General features: G+C 46.4%; 1 protein-coding gene across 3 annotated transcripts in view; it reads right to left on the bottom strand.

Annotated features, from left to right (window-relative positions):
- The window catches only part of KALRN (kalirin RhoGEF kinase), a gene marked incomplete at both ends in the record, with an annotated part of 504,008 nt that overhangs the window by 6,309 nt on the left and 480,552 nt on the right, over window positions 1–17,147 (bottom strand). For all 3 annotated transcript variants that reach the window (XM_080346391.1, XM_080346393.1, XM_080346392.1), the window contains 6 exons: window positions 333–497; window positions 2,265–2,396; window positions 3,633–3,754; window positions 5,931–6,102; window positions 6,496–6,523; window positions 16,498–16,557. In XM_080346391.1, coding sequence (XP_080202517.1) covers window positions 333–497; window positions 2,265–2,396; window positions 3,633–3,754; window positions 5,931–6,102; window positions 6,496–6,523; window positions 16,498–16,557 — 679 coding nt within the window. The remainder of the gene's footprint in view (window positions 1–332; window positions 498–2,264; window positions 2,397–3,632; window positions 3,755–5,930; window positions 6,103–6,495; window positions 6,524–16,497; window positions 16,558–17,147) is intronic.

Raw genomic sequence — 17,147 nt, 5'->3', positions numbered from 1 at the left:
ATGGCAGGGAGGACACCGGGTATGGTGTGGAGCCTGTTGCCCAGAGATGAAGGCAAGAAATGGTCTTTGGATAGAAAGCAGAGATCTGGTAGCAAACTGCGATAGCTTCTGTGACAGAGTGAGGCTGTGAGCCCTGCTGTAGAAGCAGACATGAAAAGCCTTTCTAGTAGCAGGAGCTGGCTCTGAGCATCTCCCAGGCTTTCTCTTGTATTCCTGCCAGCTCCAGAATCAATGTTTTTATCAGGAGCTGTCAAAGCACAAATCTGTCTCACCATACAGACTGCACAAGTGGACACCTGTGCCCACCAGCCCCCTTGACATGCCCCACTCACCGTACTCTGGGAGCCTCACAAATTCAGAGGGGTCACTGGGCAAGCTGATCCCCCAGGGATTGCTGGCGCTCACACGAAACTGATACTGGCAGCCTGGGGACAGGTCCTCAATGACAAGGTACGTGTCCAAAGTGGAGGCCACTGACTGCTGCCAGACCTGCGAGCCTGTGGTTTACGGAGGGAGAGAAGAAGAGCTGAAGGAAACAGTCTCAAAATGTGAACTCAGAGCAGACGCCAACTCTGCCCAACTCGTGCAGTACCTTGGGAGGTTAAAATCCACAGGACTTTTAAAAGGCAACCATTATGGCAGACTGATGTATTTCTGTTAAATCAGAACCAGACCACAGGAATCTATTTTGTGCTGCAGCCACCTTCCAGTCTGGTTAAATGAGAGAACAAAGAAATGCCCCTGACTTGACCGATAGCAATGGAAAAACCGCAGCCCAGGGACAAGCTGATCTCTCAGGCAGTCTAGCCGTGCCTGTGTACTACAAGTGATGTCTCAGGGCAGCGTGATAAGATAAGAACAGAGAGTGAATTTGATGACAGCTCTGCTGTGAGAGAAGTGGTAGTAGCAATACTGCAAAAAGAAATACGGACATGGGAGTCCCAGGTTAAGCTGAGACAGGGAACCAGTGCAATCAAAGAACTTTTGTGGGTGATGTCTTTGAAAAGACATGGTAGCTCCAGTGAAACACAGAGCTACAGGAGGAGAACCAGCTTTCTGAGGCTTAGTGTGGGCTTTGGCAGATGAGCAGAATTGCAGCAAAGAAATGCCTGACTGTCATGTGTTTCTGCTTCTAACAGAAACAAACTCAACCGTTGCCTAACTTGTGGCATCCCAAGGTGCAATACTTTATTCATCTGCACAGAACAGAAAAGGACCCCTGGGACACTGAGCCCTGTCACAGCCCATGATTTCTTTCAAGAGTATATAAAACTGTATCTTATTTTAGTAAGTCCAGGGCTTTGTACCTTTACATTATTTACCATGACCCATATATTTTATGTGCACTGTGGGGAAATTCTGATTGCCAGGCCTCACAAGGTCAAGGTTGATTTTACAGGAAAGAGTCAGTGATTCTTCTGGAGTGGGAGCAATACTGAAAACTGAAAATACTGCTGCTTTTTTACGGTTTGTTTTGGTGGTTGTTGTTAACAGAAGAGCTCTTATTCTTCCGCAAAAATGCCAGTCACACTGGTGACACAGTGAGGGTCAAGGCAGAGTATTTGCTAAGAGAGGGTATTAATATGATGGAATGATTAAGTTCGCACATTTACTAACATGAGGTAGGATTTTTTGAAGAGTGAAGGGGAAAAAACAGAGGTGACATACCGACACATCTAAGGCAAAGGTTTAGTGCCCAGGGACTCTCACACCTTTGCAGGAAGAACACTAAAAGGGATGCGAATCATTTAAAATGCCCTTTTCAAGAGCACATGCCTGTGCATATTGGGAAAACAGTTCATTTAATATCTAGTTAATTATTCAGAGGAAAAGGGTGGTTGGATTTAAGAACAAATGGATTTCAGAGCTGAGTTTGAAAAATATGCAGGGAACTGCAGCTCTATCCAGATTAAAAAAAAATAAGGCTGCTTTGTTTTTGTATTCCAAGGAAATATCCACCAGAATGGATGGATACCATGGTGGTGAAATGCAAATGATGAAAGGATGCCTTAGTGATGGATATGTTCTAGCTTAGCACACTTTACTTGCTGTAAGTGACTGGAAGAAACAGGAAGGTCTCTAATATATGAGAAGCTGGACTGGATTATAGAGGGGCTTCATTTGACCTTACATGTTGGGACCTGTGATCAACGGTTAGTGGCACCACGGTGGGGGCAAGGATGATTTTAGGACCTGTTGTGCCATGGAGGTGACTTACTTCGTTCTCATTCTCCCAGACAGTGAGTACAGCTCAAACCACTTACCTTCTTCTCTGTACTCCACAGTGTAGCCTGAAATGGTGCAATTGCCTGTACTGGATGGAGGTAGCCAGCGTAGGATCACAGAGGTGCAGCTTCTCTCCTGAGCAATGGGGCGATTTGGGGCAGCTGGAACACCTTGGAAGAGAAAACACGCAGCAAGTTTGGCATCATGTCAACAAGTGCTAGTGCTTCATTCTGAAGATCGGGTCTCAGGTACATCAGGTCACTACGTGGCAGCTGTGCCTTGCAGAGGCAGCACTGTTTTTCACTGGGTTACCAGCACAACCAGAGAAAAGGCAGTGTCATGGTCCCATTCACCTACCGCTGTGAGTCTGAGACCTCCGTACTAGCAGCTAAGAGAGAACCATGCTGCTTGCAAGCCCTGCTGCCTTGACATGGTATCATGGTACTACAGCACAGGGGGAGATTTTTCTTGCTCACAGCTGGTGGTCAACTGTACTGCAATGCCACAGGGAGCTCCCTTTGAGACTGGCTGGGAGAATCAACCCTTGGGTGCAGATCTGTCTGAGCTCAGCTGCTGCCAAGGCAGAGCCTCTTTGCTTGCCACCTTCTGCTGCTAATTTTGGCTTCAGCTCAAGACCCAATGCAAAGCCCATGGAACTGAGGAAAACAAATATTCCCACAGACTTCACCAAGCAGCGAGTGAGGTTTGAGAGGTGGGGAGGCAGTTACCTTTGAAGCGTCCAAAAATGAGGCATTCAAAGTGCTTCTGTGTGTATAGTGCTTGGTATGTTTGGCAGCAGATTGACAAATGACCAGTAATTCTTCTGTGTTTTGCTCCTTCAGCACAGGAGTCGTTAGTGCAGCCACTAACTTGCTTGGCTAAATTAGGGAAATGATATCTCTAGGGCAGTTTGTGAGACCAAACAAATTGTCTTTTAAATGCTTGTGACACTCCTGCCTCTGTAAGTCACCAGTCAGACATTTGTCTCTGTGCCATCTCCTTCAACACAGCAAGCACCTCTCATCTCTCATGCTCATCCCCATGAGCAGCCAGGACATCATCGCCACCAGGGGCTCGGCAGCTTGAGGGAGCTCAGCTTCCCCCGGCCGACCCTCCCCAGCCCCTGGGAAGCAGTGCTGCCAGCAGGATGCAGGAGCTGAACCAGTGCCAAAGCATTTTTGTTTCCCAGATGTGATGCTTATGATCAGACAACTTAATCAAGTGCGAAGAGTCTGTGATGCCTTCAGCCATCAGTGGGAGTTTTGGCTGAGGAACAGTTGTATGATTTTAACGTCTCGATTCACCTGGCACAGCTCCATGTCTGGCTGCCTTTGCATCGGCTATTCCTGTGTGCTCCCCGCCCCCACCAAGAGAAAAACTCTCGGTGTTGAGGTCAGATGTGCTACCTTGAACTTTGATGGTCGCTGAGGTTGATGCGGTTCCATGTTCATTGGTTGCCACACAGGTGTAAATGCCGCTGTCCTGAGGCATCAGGTTGCAGATCTTCAAGGTGAGCTCCCCAGAGTCACTGCGGATGCAGAAGGCCCAGATTATAAAACACTGCTTCACTTGCTAATGCTTTTTACACCAGTTCCTGCCCTGCCTCGTTACAAACACACCTGCACACAAATCCTTTTAACTCATTTGAAGGGGCATCCCTCCAGCAATCTGGTACCCAAGGGCAACCCCTCCATATATCAGGATTAGGCAATTAATGAAACCTTTGAGCAAAATGGTCCAAATTGCCTGCCAGGCAAATCTGCTTGTGTGCTGTGGCCTTGGAGGAGATGGGGAAAGATCACTTGAGCAGCAAGCAAAGTCCAGGAGCTGAACATTTACTGTGCCTGTCTAGAGCCGGATGCTTAGACCCCTGTATCTGGAAAGACATCTCCAGGCACATCTTTCCTGTCTTGGAAGATGCTGAACTGCTGGACCTTTGCAGTTAAGCCCAACACTGGATGGGCAAAATGGGCTTCCCACAGATGCAGAAGGCAGTCACACAGCACAGGGTGCCTGACATTTCTGGGAAGCTTCAGACCCCAGCAACATGTGCTGTTGATCTAATGAGGCTGCCAGGCCTGTGGTCAGAAGGCTGGACATCTCACAAGAGCTAGGGATAAAGAACGCCAGCACCGACTTTGTGAGAGACGCTCAATCTTTGGGCAACATGAGCAAATAAACAGCTCTGCAGAGTCTAGTGAATTTATAGCAGGTCTGTACACAGTCACTTCAGTTTTCATGTTGCGGTCTTCACTGTGCAATTTAAAGGAGTTGGCCAGAATTAAAGGATTTTGCTCGTGTAACTGCTTTAGCTGTACTGGAGACCCAGCATAAAGCCAACAATAAATTCTCTTGATGGTAGAACTAGACTAGTTCTTGAATGCGTAAGCTGTTGGAAACTGCAGAAGGACTGCTGGTGTAACTGCCTGCAGTGTGGCTTTTGCTGATCTGAATATGCTTATTTAAAACAAGACATAAATATCCCCTTCCCCCGCAATCCAAACACTCATGCCAACAAGATTTGTAAGACAGCCGCTGATCTGCTGGGCCCCTCCTTGGCAGGCAGTGTCTTCACTGAAAAATAAATACAAATAACAAGACAATACAAGTGCTGATAGCGCACAGGGAGCCAATGCACAGGCGGAAGACTGTGATGGAAAACAGAACTCTGTATGGAAATATTCCCCCAGCCCAACCCCAGCCAGAGCCAGAAGATAACGCGCTAGCGATCAACTGAGTAATGGCTAAAGAGATAATTTTGGGTGCTCTGGGACAGCTGCACAAGCCAATGGTCTCTGAAGGGAGCTCTTGATCAGCTGTAATTTTTTTTATTGAACATGTAAAATCCCTTCTCTCCTAGTGTTCATTTTTCACTTTGAGTGACTTTGTACTCCCTGGATTCATGTCAGGCTGCGCCAGAAGTGCTGAAAAGTTTGCATGAAGGATTGTGTCCTGGAGATTTCCACTGCAGTTTGGCCCGAATCGCTTATATAAGCCGCAGATGAGCATCCAGCAGCAGGCTGTTACCTGACCTGAATTCAACTCCAGATCTTTTGGGATCTTCCCAGTGTTTGTTGTAAAGCTGGTTTTCTCGCCCCCTCCCCCCAATCTAGTCAGGCTGGGAACATCATAACAAGCATCTTTCTATCCAAGCATAGCCAGATCTAGCCTTCCCAAGAGCAAATGTAGGCTTTTTTAGGAACAACTCAGGAAAACTGCAGGATAACTCCTGCAGTAACCCACCTCTTCCTATGAAATGAGAAAATGCCCAATAACCTATAGGTATTGCAAACCGGTGATGGTTTGCTTTGCTCCACTCCTGTTCCTACCAAAGGTGAGCATAGCATTGAACTCAAGCAGAGGAGGCTCAGCAATGCAGAGGCAATATCAGCCACACTAATATGTTGGAAACATTAGTTGCTTCTTATTTGCAGCTGACTCATGAACTAAATCAGAGAAAACTTGTGTCTGCCAGCTACACACACTGTGGATATACCCTACATCAGCTTGGGAAACCATAGAGCCGCCTGGGCCCCTAAGTCTGACCCTTTCTAGCTGACATGTGGTGCAGTGATGTGCAAATACACCATGCCAGACCCTATTAAATGCATTTCTGATGAGCCTTGTAGCCTGGCTGGTGCCACATTTGAGGGCAACATGACCATCACACCCAGCTATGCTGGGACCCGAAGGCAGGACCTTACCAGGATGACACTGTGTAAGTGGCCGTGCTGTTGTCATTGTCAAGAATGTTTTGATCTGGTCCTTTCCAGGTTATTGTTGGTTTGGGCCGCCCACAGACTTTGCACTGCAGCATCACTGTGTCGCCAAGCAGGCAGGTAATGTCCACTAATGGCACAAGAAACTCTGGAGCCACTGGAAAAAAAACATGGGGACACACAGATCACACCTTCTTATATCTACAGATGAGAATGTTCCCCATACAAGTCTAGAGAACACATTATAGGAACAACTATGGAATTGGGGTCCCAAACAGCTGGGGGTCGTGGGATTGTGTTACCAGAACTCTCCCTTCACTGAAAGCCAGCTGTTGAGAGCTCAGCAAAGGAGGCAGCGGGGACTGTCTGCCCCACAGGCCTGTGCTCCACAGGAGCGTGAGACTTAGTGAAGGCAGGTTTGGGGGGGGTTGAGCCTCACAGCCTTTGCTGCAAGTGCTGGTGGGTGCAGAACATGTGGTTGTACCAGGGGGAATCACAGTTGCTGACTTGCCCCTCCGTGCCTGTCACCGCACAGCTGTCCTTAACTCACCTTCTTGAATGAAATTGGGGTTGATTATCTGAAAAATACAAAGAAATAAAAACATTTATTTTTCTGGACAGCAACAATGAGGCGTCTGGTTCCATACGCTATTGTGATGGACCTGACCAGAATCACAGAAGCACCGACCAGTGGCTACAACAATCTCGAACACCCTGCAGACACAGCAAGCTCTAAGTGACACCTGAACAAGCCTGTGCACAGGTAAATGAAAGCTATGGCTTCTTGAACTTTGATAAAGCATCACAGGTAACAGGCACAACACTGAAGCTGAGGAGGGTGGACATGCTTTCTCTTTGCTTGAATGATAATGCTTGAGCCATTAACTCCTTTATTCCCAGAGGTGGTGTGTGCCCATCGGTGGCCGGCTCCAGACCCACATCACACAGCCCCTGCAGTCACCATGCACCTGGGACATCTCACCAGCGCTCTGGCCACTAACCAGTTTTGGGGAGATGTCTCTTAACTTCTGCTCATCTTCAGAAAAAAAAAAAAAAGATAAGGCACTAAATCAGAAATACTGACTTTTTTTTTGCCTTCTGACATGTATCGGTCCTGCAACAACTCTTGACCTGTCACAGTGAGTGAAATTTCATTCATTTTGTTGGACTGCTGGAAACTTTCCAACCTGAACTGAGGTTTGGCTAACTGGGAGTTATTTTATCTAACTAGTTAATGGATCAAGTTATCAAAGACTTGAAAAACTACTGTCTTGCTGTGGCCTGTGTATGCCAATTACCTCATGTAAACCCTGGAAGCGATGGTGCGAATAGTGAAGGCAATGCCAATAAGTTCTCACATAGGGCATAAATCCTAACTACATAGTGGTGTACAATAGTATAGATGTTCTAGCCTCATTAACCGTTTTAATAATCTCACAAGACTTTGTTATCCAAATTCAAACTCATAATTTGATATCAAGCACCATAAACACCAGTGTGGTTTATCTTGCCCTAAGTATCTTTGTTACTATCTATTTCAGAGCTATTTTGGAAGATGCCAACGAAGCAGTGACCTAATTCGTGGTCTGCTAAAGCTGATGGTACTTTTTGCAGTAGTTCAGAAACCAGGCCACAAAGTAGAAGCAATAACCTTTCAAAATACCATAGTTACAGCTTAAAGATTTATATTTCTGTTTTGGCTTTATAAATAGTTTTCCGAGGTGAATGGCTCAGGGTGCCATTCAAGGAGGCACTCAAGCATATTCAGATTCATTTTGGTTTCACAGCCTTTCTTCCTAGTCCCAGGCAAATCTCTGGTACCAGCTATGAGAACTCAGGTATGTTTTCCCCTGTCACCACTAAAAATCCCAAACGAACGAGGCATAACATGGACTCACCACTAACGAAGGTTCATTTTTTTTCCCTACAGAAACATACCTTACATGGACAAATTACTCTCCATCTGAGACTGAAACTATCCTTTTCCTAGCAACAGGCAGAATTTGATCCTTCAGGACACATCTACAGAGACCACGTTCATGGTACTGGCTGAAACAACTGGTCCATGCCAGTGCTTTGTACTCCGTGCTCCAGAAACAGGTAGGGGCTGCTGCCTGTGGGCAAAGCCAGTCTCAGTTCCTACCACACAGCCAGTAGGTGTGTAGGTCTGTACCTTGTGGGCAAAACTGTGGTGGTTTGAATTCTCAGATGCTTCCAAGAGTGCTGAGATTTCAAACATTTCATCCCCAGCATCCCGTAAGGAGTCAACCTCTGCCTGCATGCCCAGAGAGGACTCTTTGAGCACTATTACTATATTTAAGACTTATTTTTTAAGCAATGTAAGAGGGCACTGGATGAAGGAGAACATCTTCCCTCCCACTTGTGCATGTGGAAAAGGAGAGATGGATCTTTGTGATTGTGTCTCTCATACAATCCAGCAAAGGAAGAAAAAGCTGTTCTGTGGATAATCATTGCTTTCCACTTTCACTCAGTGAGACCATCTACATAACAGTTTACTAACCTGAGGCAACAGCTCATTTGCATGTACATCTTCATTTTTTTGTAGTTTTTGGCTTAACTGGAATACACATCCATCCTCCAAAGCTCTCTCTTCCCTGCAGCATGCACTAAATTCCCTTATTATTCACTGATTTCTATCCTTGTAGGATTAGAGATCAGGAGAAAGAAATGCTACTAACACTTTATATTAATTTTATGACTCTAAAGGATTCATTAGAGTATGCAGCTACAATGATGAATGTAATGGATATATCTATAAATAAATAATGCTACATTTCTAATGACTTCCAAGGCATAATCGTTTATAATAAATGCCTTACCGATGTTTTTTCCCTTGCCTTACCATGGGAATATCAGAAAGCAAATTACTGCTGTTAGATAATATTGGGAGAGTCTATGGGTAAAATTTACATTTCCTTTGCTAAAACTTTATCTGTTAATTAATAAAATGTAACATAACAACACTCTCCAGCCACATTGTAGCTTTTGCCTGCTGTAAGTTTAGACAAAAATAGAAGCCTGTTTGCAAGAGCAACCTTTAAGTGCTACCAAACTGATATAATACATCGCTTAATTAGGGAATGGAACTTGGTCTGCTTTGAAGGAGGGGTCAAATTATGGGGTGAGAAGTGCAGAAGTAGGAAAGCAAAGCTTCACAGCCAGCTCTGCTGGTTCCCACGTCCGCTCCCAGGCCTGAGGGTTTACTGCCTCTCTCTGCAGGTTGGATGGATTTCCAGGCTATGGGCAGATGACAGGAGATGACACTCCACAGAATCCTTCTAGATTAAGTAAAAGACCTTTGGAGATGATCTTTTCATTTGCCAAATAGATTTTTAAACCCCATGGGTGGAGAGGAGGGCTCCAGAGCGTGGCCCCGCTGCCCTTGGAGGACGGGAGCTCACGTACTGCTTGTCTGCACATCCTCCTGCCAGTGCTGGGGCTGGTTTTCCTTATGGAATGACTTGCCAAGCACCTCCCACAGCCTCTTGAAAACGATGGTGTGTGCAAAAAGCTGGAAAAGCTGTAAAAATGCCTGCAAGTAACTCTTCCCAATTCTCTTTCCCAGGGCTTTTGCAGAGAGATGAAATCCATGCCACGCTGTTCTGAAGAGCAGAAATCCCTGCCAGCGAGGGGCCCAGGACAGCTGCTGTTGAGCAGGGTGAGGTGCTGTGCCCTGAAATGGGGGTCAGGGGCAGGGGGTGCAGCTGCCCCACAGCCACCGAGACTCAGGGGCCAGTTTGCTGCACCTGCAGCACACGATGCTGCCAGAGATGTTTGCATGGGCAACACAGGGGGCTGCAAATCCAAGGGACTTCTCTCTCAGAGAAAAGGAGGTGAAAGGTGGCCCTCTCCAGCATTTTTCTCCTTATGTTAAAGCCCCTGCTTGCCCAAGGGAGCTCCCACACAAGCCAGAGGGCAGTGGTGATGTTTGTGGGGGAGATGCAGGACTCCTGGCTTCTGCATGTCGCTTCCTCAGGGAACGCTCTGCACTGCTTTGAGATTACCAAGTGGAAAAAAACCCTGCTGGTTTTTGCAGAGTTTTACTTTCCTTCTCTCTGAAAAGCAACCTGAGGCTCAGCCCTGGAACCTCACTCAGTCCGCAGCCATTTGAACGAGGATCTCACAGCCCGTCTCTCAGCCGAGCATCCCCAGCCATGAGCAGGGAAAGGTGACCCAGGGCCTCTCGCTAAGGGCTCCCTGCAGGAATCCCAGCAAACACCAGCTGCACCACTGCAGCTGCCAGCGAACAAACTGGTGGAGGTGGAACTACCCAGTGCAAAAACTTCCCATATCGTCTTCAGTGTTGATCCACAACAGGTAAACACAAACCCTAAGGGAAGAAATTCAGTTGGCAATGCAGTCACTCCTCAGGTAAGAAACACAGTGAGATTTTTTTCTCTAGGAACATGAATTTAGCTGAAATGAGATAGATTTATTTTTTCCATTGGATGAAATACCTGTCGCTCAGTCCAGGGTAGGTGAAAACTTCTAATGCTCCCTCCACAGCTAGGAGGTTTTCTGTTTCAAACACAGTGATAGCTAAAAACAGAAACCGCGGACAAGGTGACAAAGACAGATCATGAAACGGCCTCTGCTTGAGTGATGTGGGGTCTAGTGCTGACCAGGCACAGACAGGGAGCTGGAAGGAGGGGGGTGAGAAAAAGAAATGAGGGGATGGGCCAGGGTTATTAAATAAAAAAGCCAGAAATAGACCTTCCTTCTCCCTCCTCCAGCCTGTGCTGTTTCAGGGCTCCAACCAAGAAAGGCACACGAGGCGTGTACTTGGATGCCTTTGGGGACCTGCAGGGATCTAAGTGACTTAGATCTGAGTGACTTAAGTAGAACTTAGTGTAACAGTCAGGCTTTAGAAAAGCACCACAGCTGCTGCATCCAGCAGCTCATTATTTTGCAGTACTGGGCCACTTTTTTCCCAGTTTGTTAAGTTCATGTTATAAAGATAGAAAGGCATCTGCAGCAATAGCAGCGAAGTCCACTTGCAAAGTGACTCTGACTGCCCTAATTCTTAGCAAGAGCTTATAGTCCATTTGTGCACACACGCTGTATCTTTTGGGGGGAGTGGGAAACCATTCTGCAATGCCAATGGCAAATGGTCTGCAAGTGCAGCTTCTCACCTTGGCCAGGCTTTGCTGAGATGCATCTTGCAGAGCTGTCCTCGCCATGCCCAACCCAGCTCCTGGAGGAGGCTTGAGCCCAGCCCAGACACACACAATGCACAGAAGGACCCAGCGGATGCCTCCATTTTTCCAGTGTCACATTTCAGTCCCATTTTAAGGGAGTGCATCACAACTGGGACTGAGAATGTTTTTCCCCCAAAACCATAAGGCTGGGCTGCAAACAAAGCCCTCTGTAATCAGATCCAAGCTTTATTTTAAACAGTAGAGGGCATGTTTACTCCAAGACAAGCAGCTCAGCATTTTGTAAACACCTCATGGCACTTCTCTTTCACTGAGTTAAAATAAAATATTGATGCATTTGCACATGTTGGTAGCAGAGTCAGCAACATGGTCCTTGCTTCTCTCCCCATCCCCCCAAAAAAGACAGATATTAATGATTCTCAAAAAAAAAAAAAAATTAGTTACAGAGGAATGAAGCCAAATCTAATTTGTAGGAAAAGATCTATTAATCCAATCCATCTCTGACTAGCTCAGCTTTTACTTTGAGACTTTTGGGGGGACCAGCTCACAGTGTCACCAGCCTCCCCTGCCCTCTAAAAGAAACAAATTAACAAGAGAAATTTCTTGATGAAAGGAGCAAATGAGGATCCCACTATACATGGATAGATGCTACCAAAGGGAAAAATATAATTTAAAATGGGAGAATGGTACTTGATGGAGTGTCCCATGGCATCAGCCTTTTGGTGGGGATGGGGGATACCTTCTGGCACCAGCATGGATTGTTCAGCTGCCTTTGAGACTGCTGGAGAAGCCTCAAGGGATGCTGACTGTTTTACATGCATCTGTGCAAAGCAGAAGTCCTCCTGCCCTCATCATGCTCTTGCTGCAAGGCGCTAATGGCTGGTGTGCTTCAATGAGGATGCTGTGGGATGTCTCTGGTGCTCCAGGCACCATGTTGTTGCACTCTACCACCTTTCTGCAGATGAAGTAGGTCACTTTTTTCTTTTCCAATAGCTAAACCACCGCACCTGTGCTGCCAGCTCAGGCTACCTCACACCTGATGAGTCACCTTCCTGGCTGGTCTCAGCAGTCTCTGGCCACTCAGGGCAGCAGGACAGTGGTGTTGCCCATGGAGGCCACCCCAAGGGAAACACAGGAGGTTCCTAGGATTATACTCATTCATACTGTGGTAACAGGCCAGGAAAGGCTTTCTTACAGTATCATACATGATCTCATGAAGACAGTATGTTAGGTCTGCTCTGGAGATGGAGAAGTCAAGGCAGGGGGTGAAGGCATTTGCCTAAAGCACTTGGGAATTCTTGGCCTGAGCTGAGTGTTGACTCAGAGCCAATGCTGTATCTACCAAACCATTACTTACTCAACGACTTGGGCTGCCAGGGCGCTAATACAATATTCTTCCCTACAGGATGTTTCCTAGGGCTTATCTGGCTCTAAGTATCTCTGAGGAGTTCTTAATGTGCTAAAATGTCATAACTGAAAAAAACAGATTATGAAACCCAACTTACGTCCCTTGGCAGTGTCCCAGCTCACAAATCTAATGATGGCACTTCCCCACTGACTCGGGGTGGGCCTGGTCTTCATCTCTCCTTTGCACAGCTGAGGAACTGGAACACACACTAGACGCTGGGTGACAGTTGTGTGATGATCAGGATTATGTGTAACGTGCTGCAGTTGGAGTCATGCTGTGCAAAACAAGATGTCTGGACTCATGTCAGAACCCTCCATGTGAGGTCCACCCCAAAGCCTGGAAGAGCCGCTGCTGAGTTTAGTGAGGTTTAGCTCAGTCACGTCTTCTGACTGCTGGAAGGACCTTCACTTAGATAAAAGAGGTAGCCTGGTGGGATTTGCACAGTTGATTTATGACCCCTTCAGCAATACTGAAACCCCATGAGACGTTACGACACAGAATTGCAGAGCAATTAGTTGTGTCATTGTCCAGGAGCCCAGACTTGGGTGTGGACAATATTTACTGATTCATGAGGGCATACACCTTCTTCCCAGAAGCAGAGCTGCCTGTCCCTGTGCGATTAGCTACAGATATGTGGAAAGGAAGTCTCTGATCTTTCTTAAATATAGGTTACCTCTATTCCTCACATGGCTACACATGCTCCTCAAGTGCCTGCTTCTACACTCACATGCCTAACAGGTGAGTTTGCACCTCCTGTTTTGTGAAACAACAGTGCAAAGGAGAAAACAAAGGAAAAAAACCCCATATTTTGTTTCCATCTTTTTGTACTTTGATTACATCTTGATAAACAAAGAGAAAATAAATAGCCACTAAGAAATGCTATTTCTATTCAAAGTAACAATGAATGGAAAGTTCTCCAGGGCCAGCAAGTCCCTGTGTAGGCAAAAACGCAGTAATGGCATTTTAGCTCTTCTAAAAACAGTCACCCAGTATTTCAGTTTCCTGCTCTCATTATTTGTGTTCTCCACATTTCTTCCTTTTTATGTTTCCCCTTGAAACAAAACAAAGCCAAAGCACTTCAGAAATCTGCAGTACGCTGAACAGATAAGTGATTCTAGAAACAGCAAGCAAAGCTGGATCTGAAAGACCACAGTAGCCATGAGACATCATAGATACTACAAACAGCTTACTGACTTCTTGTGCAGCAAGTAGGCTGGTGGTAAATTGCACTGACATTTCCAAGCAATTAATACGGCTCCTTTGCAATCAGAGGCTGCTCTCTCTATTCCAGTACAGGGTGCACATTCTCATGCACGATGGGAGGAGGAGGGACGTCAGGGGTGACAGTCCTGTATGAGAAGCCAGGTGACTTGCCCTGTTATTACCTGGCTGTAATAACAGCTGTCAACAACTCCTCCTTAATGAAACATGGGGAGGGCCTCATGCACATGTGAATGTTGATGGCCAGGACACAGTCCTACCAGCACTCTCAATATCAATAACATCCATCACGAGCTGAGCCAGGTGTGAGGACAAGGTCTTCCCCCTCCTCCAGTTCCCCTGGGAGCTCCCCAGTGGCTCCACTGGGATGGACCACAGGGAGCAGGGAGAACCAGGTGAGATATTCATTTTCAGTGCACAGGTAGGCTGGGGGGAGGGGTAGAACAGCTGTTTAACAATTATTTAAGCCTAGGACACAAAGCATAAAAGATCTAATGAAGCCCTAAACCTTGCCTCTGTTTTAATGAGAAAAGACTTTAGCTCCCAAGGCCTTAATCTAGTTAATTTCTCAACATGTTTGAAAAAGGACCATCAAAACACTTATAACAAAAGGAAAGAGAGAACAGCTGTGGCTTCCAGTAGTGAATATCCCAGACCTTTAGAACCAGGACTTCCCCGTGGCCACTACTGGGGCTGTTTCCCTCATGAACATTTTCACAGCCTGCCCTTGCCCTGTTCTCTCTGCATGATTTTGTTTGGTTTATACTGGGTTTCAGCAATACTTCCCCCTGCAAATTTCTTAGCTGGACCAACAAGCTGATCACACTCACTGGGATGCCAACGTACTAAAACGAGCACAAAGCGAGGGCCATGCTGCTACTTGCAGGGCCGTGTCACCTTAGGTCAATATTCATCAACCCCAAAATTGCGCTCATTTTCTCTCCCTCTACCCTTTTAAACGTTTGCTCAGCCCCAAAGTGTTTTGCTCAGAGGCAGACTTGAGCTCTCCAAGCCATGAGGAACATTGTGGCTCCTGGGGCCTGCAGTGCACCACAGTGACACTGTGCAGTGTCATCTCCAGTAAGTGACCTGGGACATGCAGGACTGGGTTTCTGAGTGTAAATCAGGTCACATTCATACTACAGCCAAGACTTCAAATTAGCATCTTTGGGTTTAAACAGAAAGAGTCTTACCTCCTGAACTGAGGAGCAGGCAAGAACAGTACCAGTGTAAAAGAAAATAATCAAACAAAAAGATCCATGTGGAACATGCCAGAGCTGACTAAAAATGCCAACAGTGTAAGGACTCCATTCACTATTGTAAAACATCTGGTTTCCCTCCTATTGAGCACAGTCAAAACACAGAAATCTTCTGCAAAAAGCACGGTGATTCTCACCCAGCTCTGTACATGACCTGTATCTCAGCCACCTTTTACCCCACAGAGCAATTTCCAACGATCTCAAGTTTACAGAAGTACGTGCAATAACTGGGAAATGCCTTGTAACAAATACATCTAGTTGTTACCTGTGATTGGCAAAATGCTCTTTGAAAATGCGAACACACCCCTGGGAATAACGCAGCTTTAGTGGTAAAGCACCGTTCAATCTTCAGAATGTCAGCTGGGTCAAAAGCTTTCTTTTAGTACACATCCCCTTCTTAAAGATGTGTTTATTGACACCAACACAATTAAAATAAAAGACTTGAGGTTAATATCTGAGGTGGTGCCTCTCAATACATTTCTTCTTTTTTTTACCCTTCAGGAGGAAGATCAGCTTTCTCTGTCGAGATGTTTGTAGTGCAGCCTGGCTGGCAGTATCCTGGACATCTAGGACACACAGATATCCCTGTTCACCAATGACCTGCCCTGTTGACTCTGCAAAATAATTCTGTCTCTCTGATGCTTGTCCTCGCCTGTTTCAGTAGGAAGCATTTCCAGCCTCGGTACAATGTATACAAATGCCTGGTGTGGTCACTATACACAGAAAAATAGGTCCTGCAAAGTATTAATTGAGGAGAACCAGATATATAACTCTCATGATTTTAAGCACCTTCAGGCTCTCTCAGCAAGGCATGTCTCGGTCACTCCACTAGAACTGGTGGTTCAAACTGGAAAAAGAGGCATGTAAGGTGTCATAATTTGGGTCCACCCATCTGCATCAGCCTTCTCTGTGATACAGGTACATTCGTGCAAACAGTTTTACCATTCTTCAATACCTTCATAGAAATCCAATTTCCCACTCTGCTGGGAGAAAAAAAGAGACGTCGTCTTTCCTGATCTTCTAGATAAGTTAAAGCACTAGTTGTGGGGCAACAACATTTGCTCCAGTGGTTTATAGGACAAGCCTGACCAGCAGCTCAGTGTGTATTGCCAGGACAAGGGGTGTTTTTAATATAGAAAACTGCCACATTTTTTGGCAGCTGACATGGACATGTTATCATTTCGTTGAATGAGGTCTCAGGTGGGGAACAGCAGCTGAGAGGGGCTACCTGAACCTCCAGCTCAGCAGGAGCTTGTTCCCCAGCTTCCTCCGCCGCTCCCATCACAAAGGCAGCCCAAACTCCAGTTCAACACTTGACAAAACCAGAATTGGCACTTTGTGTGACTCACACTTAATTGGCACGTGTGTCCATGAGCGATACAGACCCACCAGCTCCCCTTTCAACTAAGGCATTTCAAAATGGGCACACGTTCTTGGAAATAATAATAATAATAATAATAAAAAATCACAAGGATGATTGTCTCTACCTCCATGCTAGTATTGGGGTCAAGGTCATCACATTCTGATTCCTCTGAGCTGTTTGTCTCCTTGTGTGGCAGCATGAAGAGGAAGAAAGAGAACAAGAGGTTAGAAGAGAGATTGGTTAGACAGGGCAGAGCAGCACAGGAGTTGTGAGCAGCATGGAAATGGGTAATGGTACAGAAAATGCTCAAAAAAAAAAACCCAAAACAAACAAAACCCAAACCAACAACAAAACATGGGAAGCAAAGACATGCTTTTGCCAAAGAAAAAAGGCAGTGATTCTGCAAGTTGTTCAGGTAGGAAGAAAAGCAAGGACGCAAGAGGAGGAAGAACTGTGGCCACCACCATGCTGGAGGAACCGCTTCTCTCAGGCTCGGTCCCTCCTGGCTGTGCAGGGGGTGCCAGGGGTGCCCGGGTGGCCGTGGCAGGTCCCTCCCTTCGCACATGCTATGGCTGTGTCACTAGGCTTACAAGATTGAAAGCCTCTGCAAAGGAAAACACTTAATCCTGGGCTCTCCTGGATGGGGGTGGACCCAAAGGACATGCTCAAGTGCTTTCCTGAATCAAGGCTGGGCTTTGGTTGTGTCAAAACCACACCAAGCGTTTGCTTGCCTCTGTTGGGAGGGAAAGCCCCAGCTTAGTCCTGAGCAGGCCT

This window comes from Nesoenas mayeri (assembly GCF_963082525.1).
Source record: "Nesoenas mayeri genome assembly, chromosome: 6".
NCBI classification, from domain to species: domain Eukaryota; kingdom Metazoa; phylum Chordata; class Aves; order Columbiformes; family Columbidae; genus Nesoenas; species Nesoenas mayeri.
This window is presented reverse-complemented; position numbering and strand designations above follow the sequence as displayed.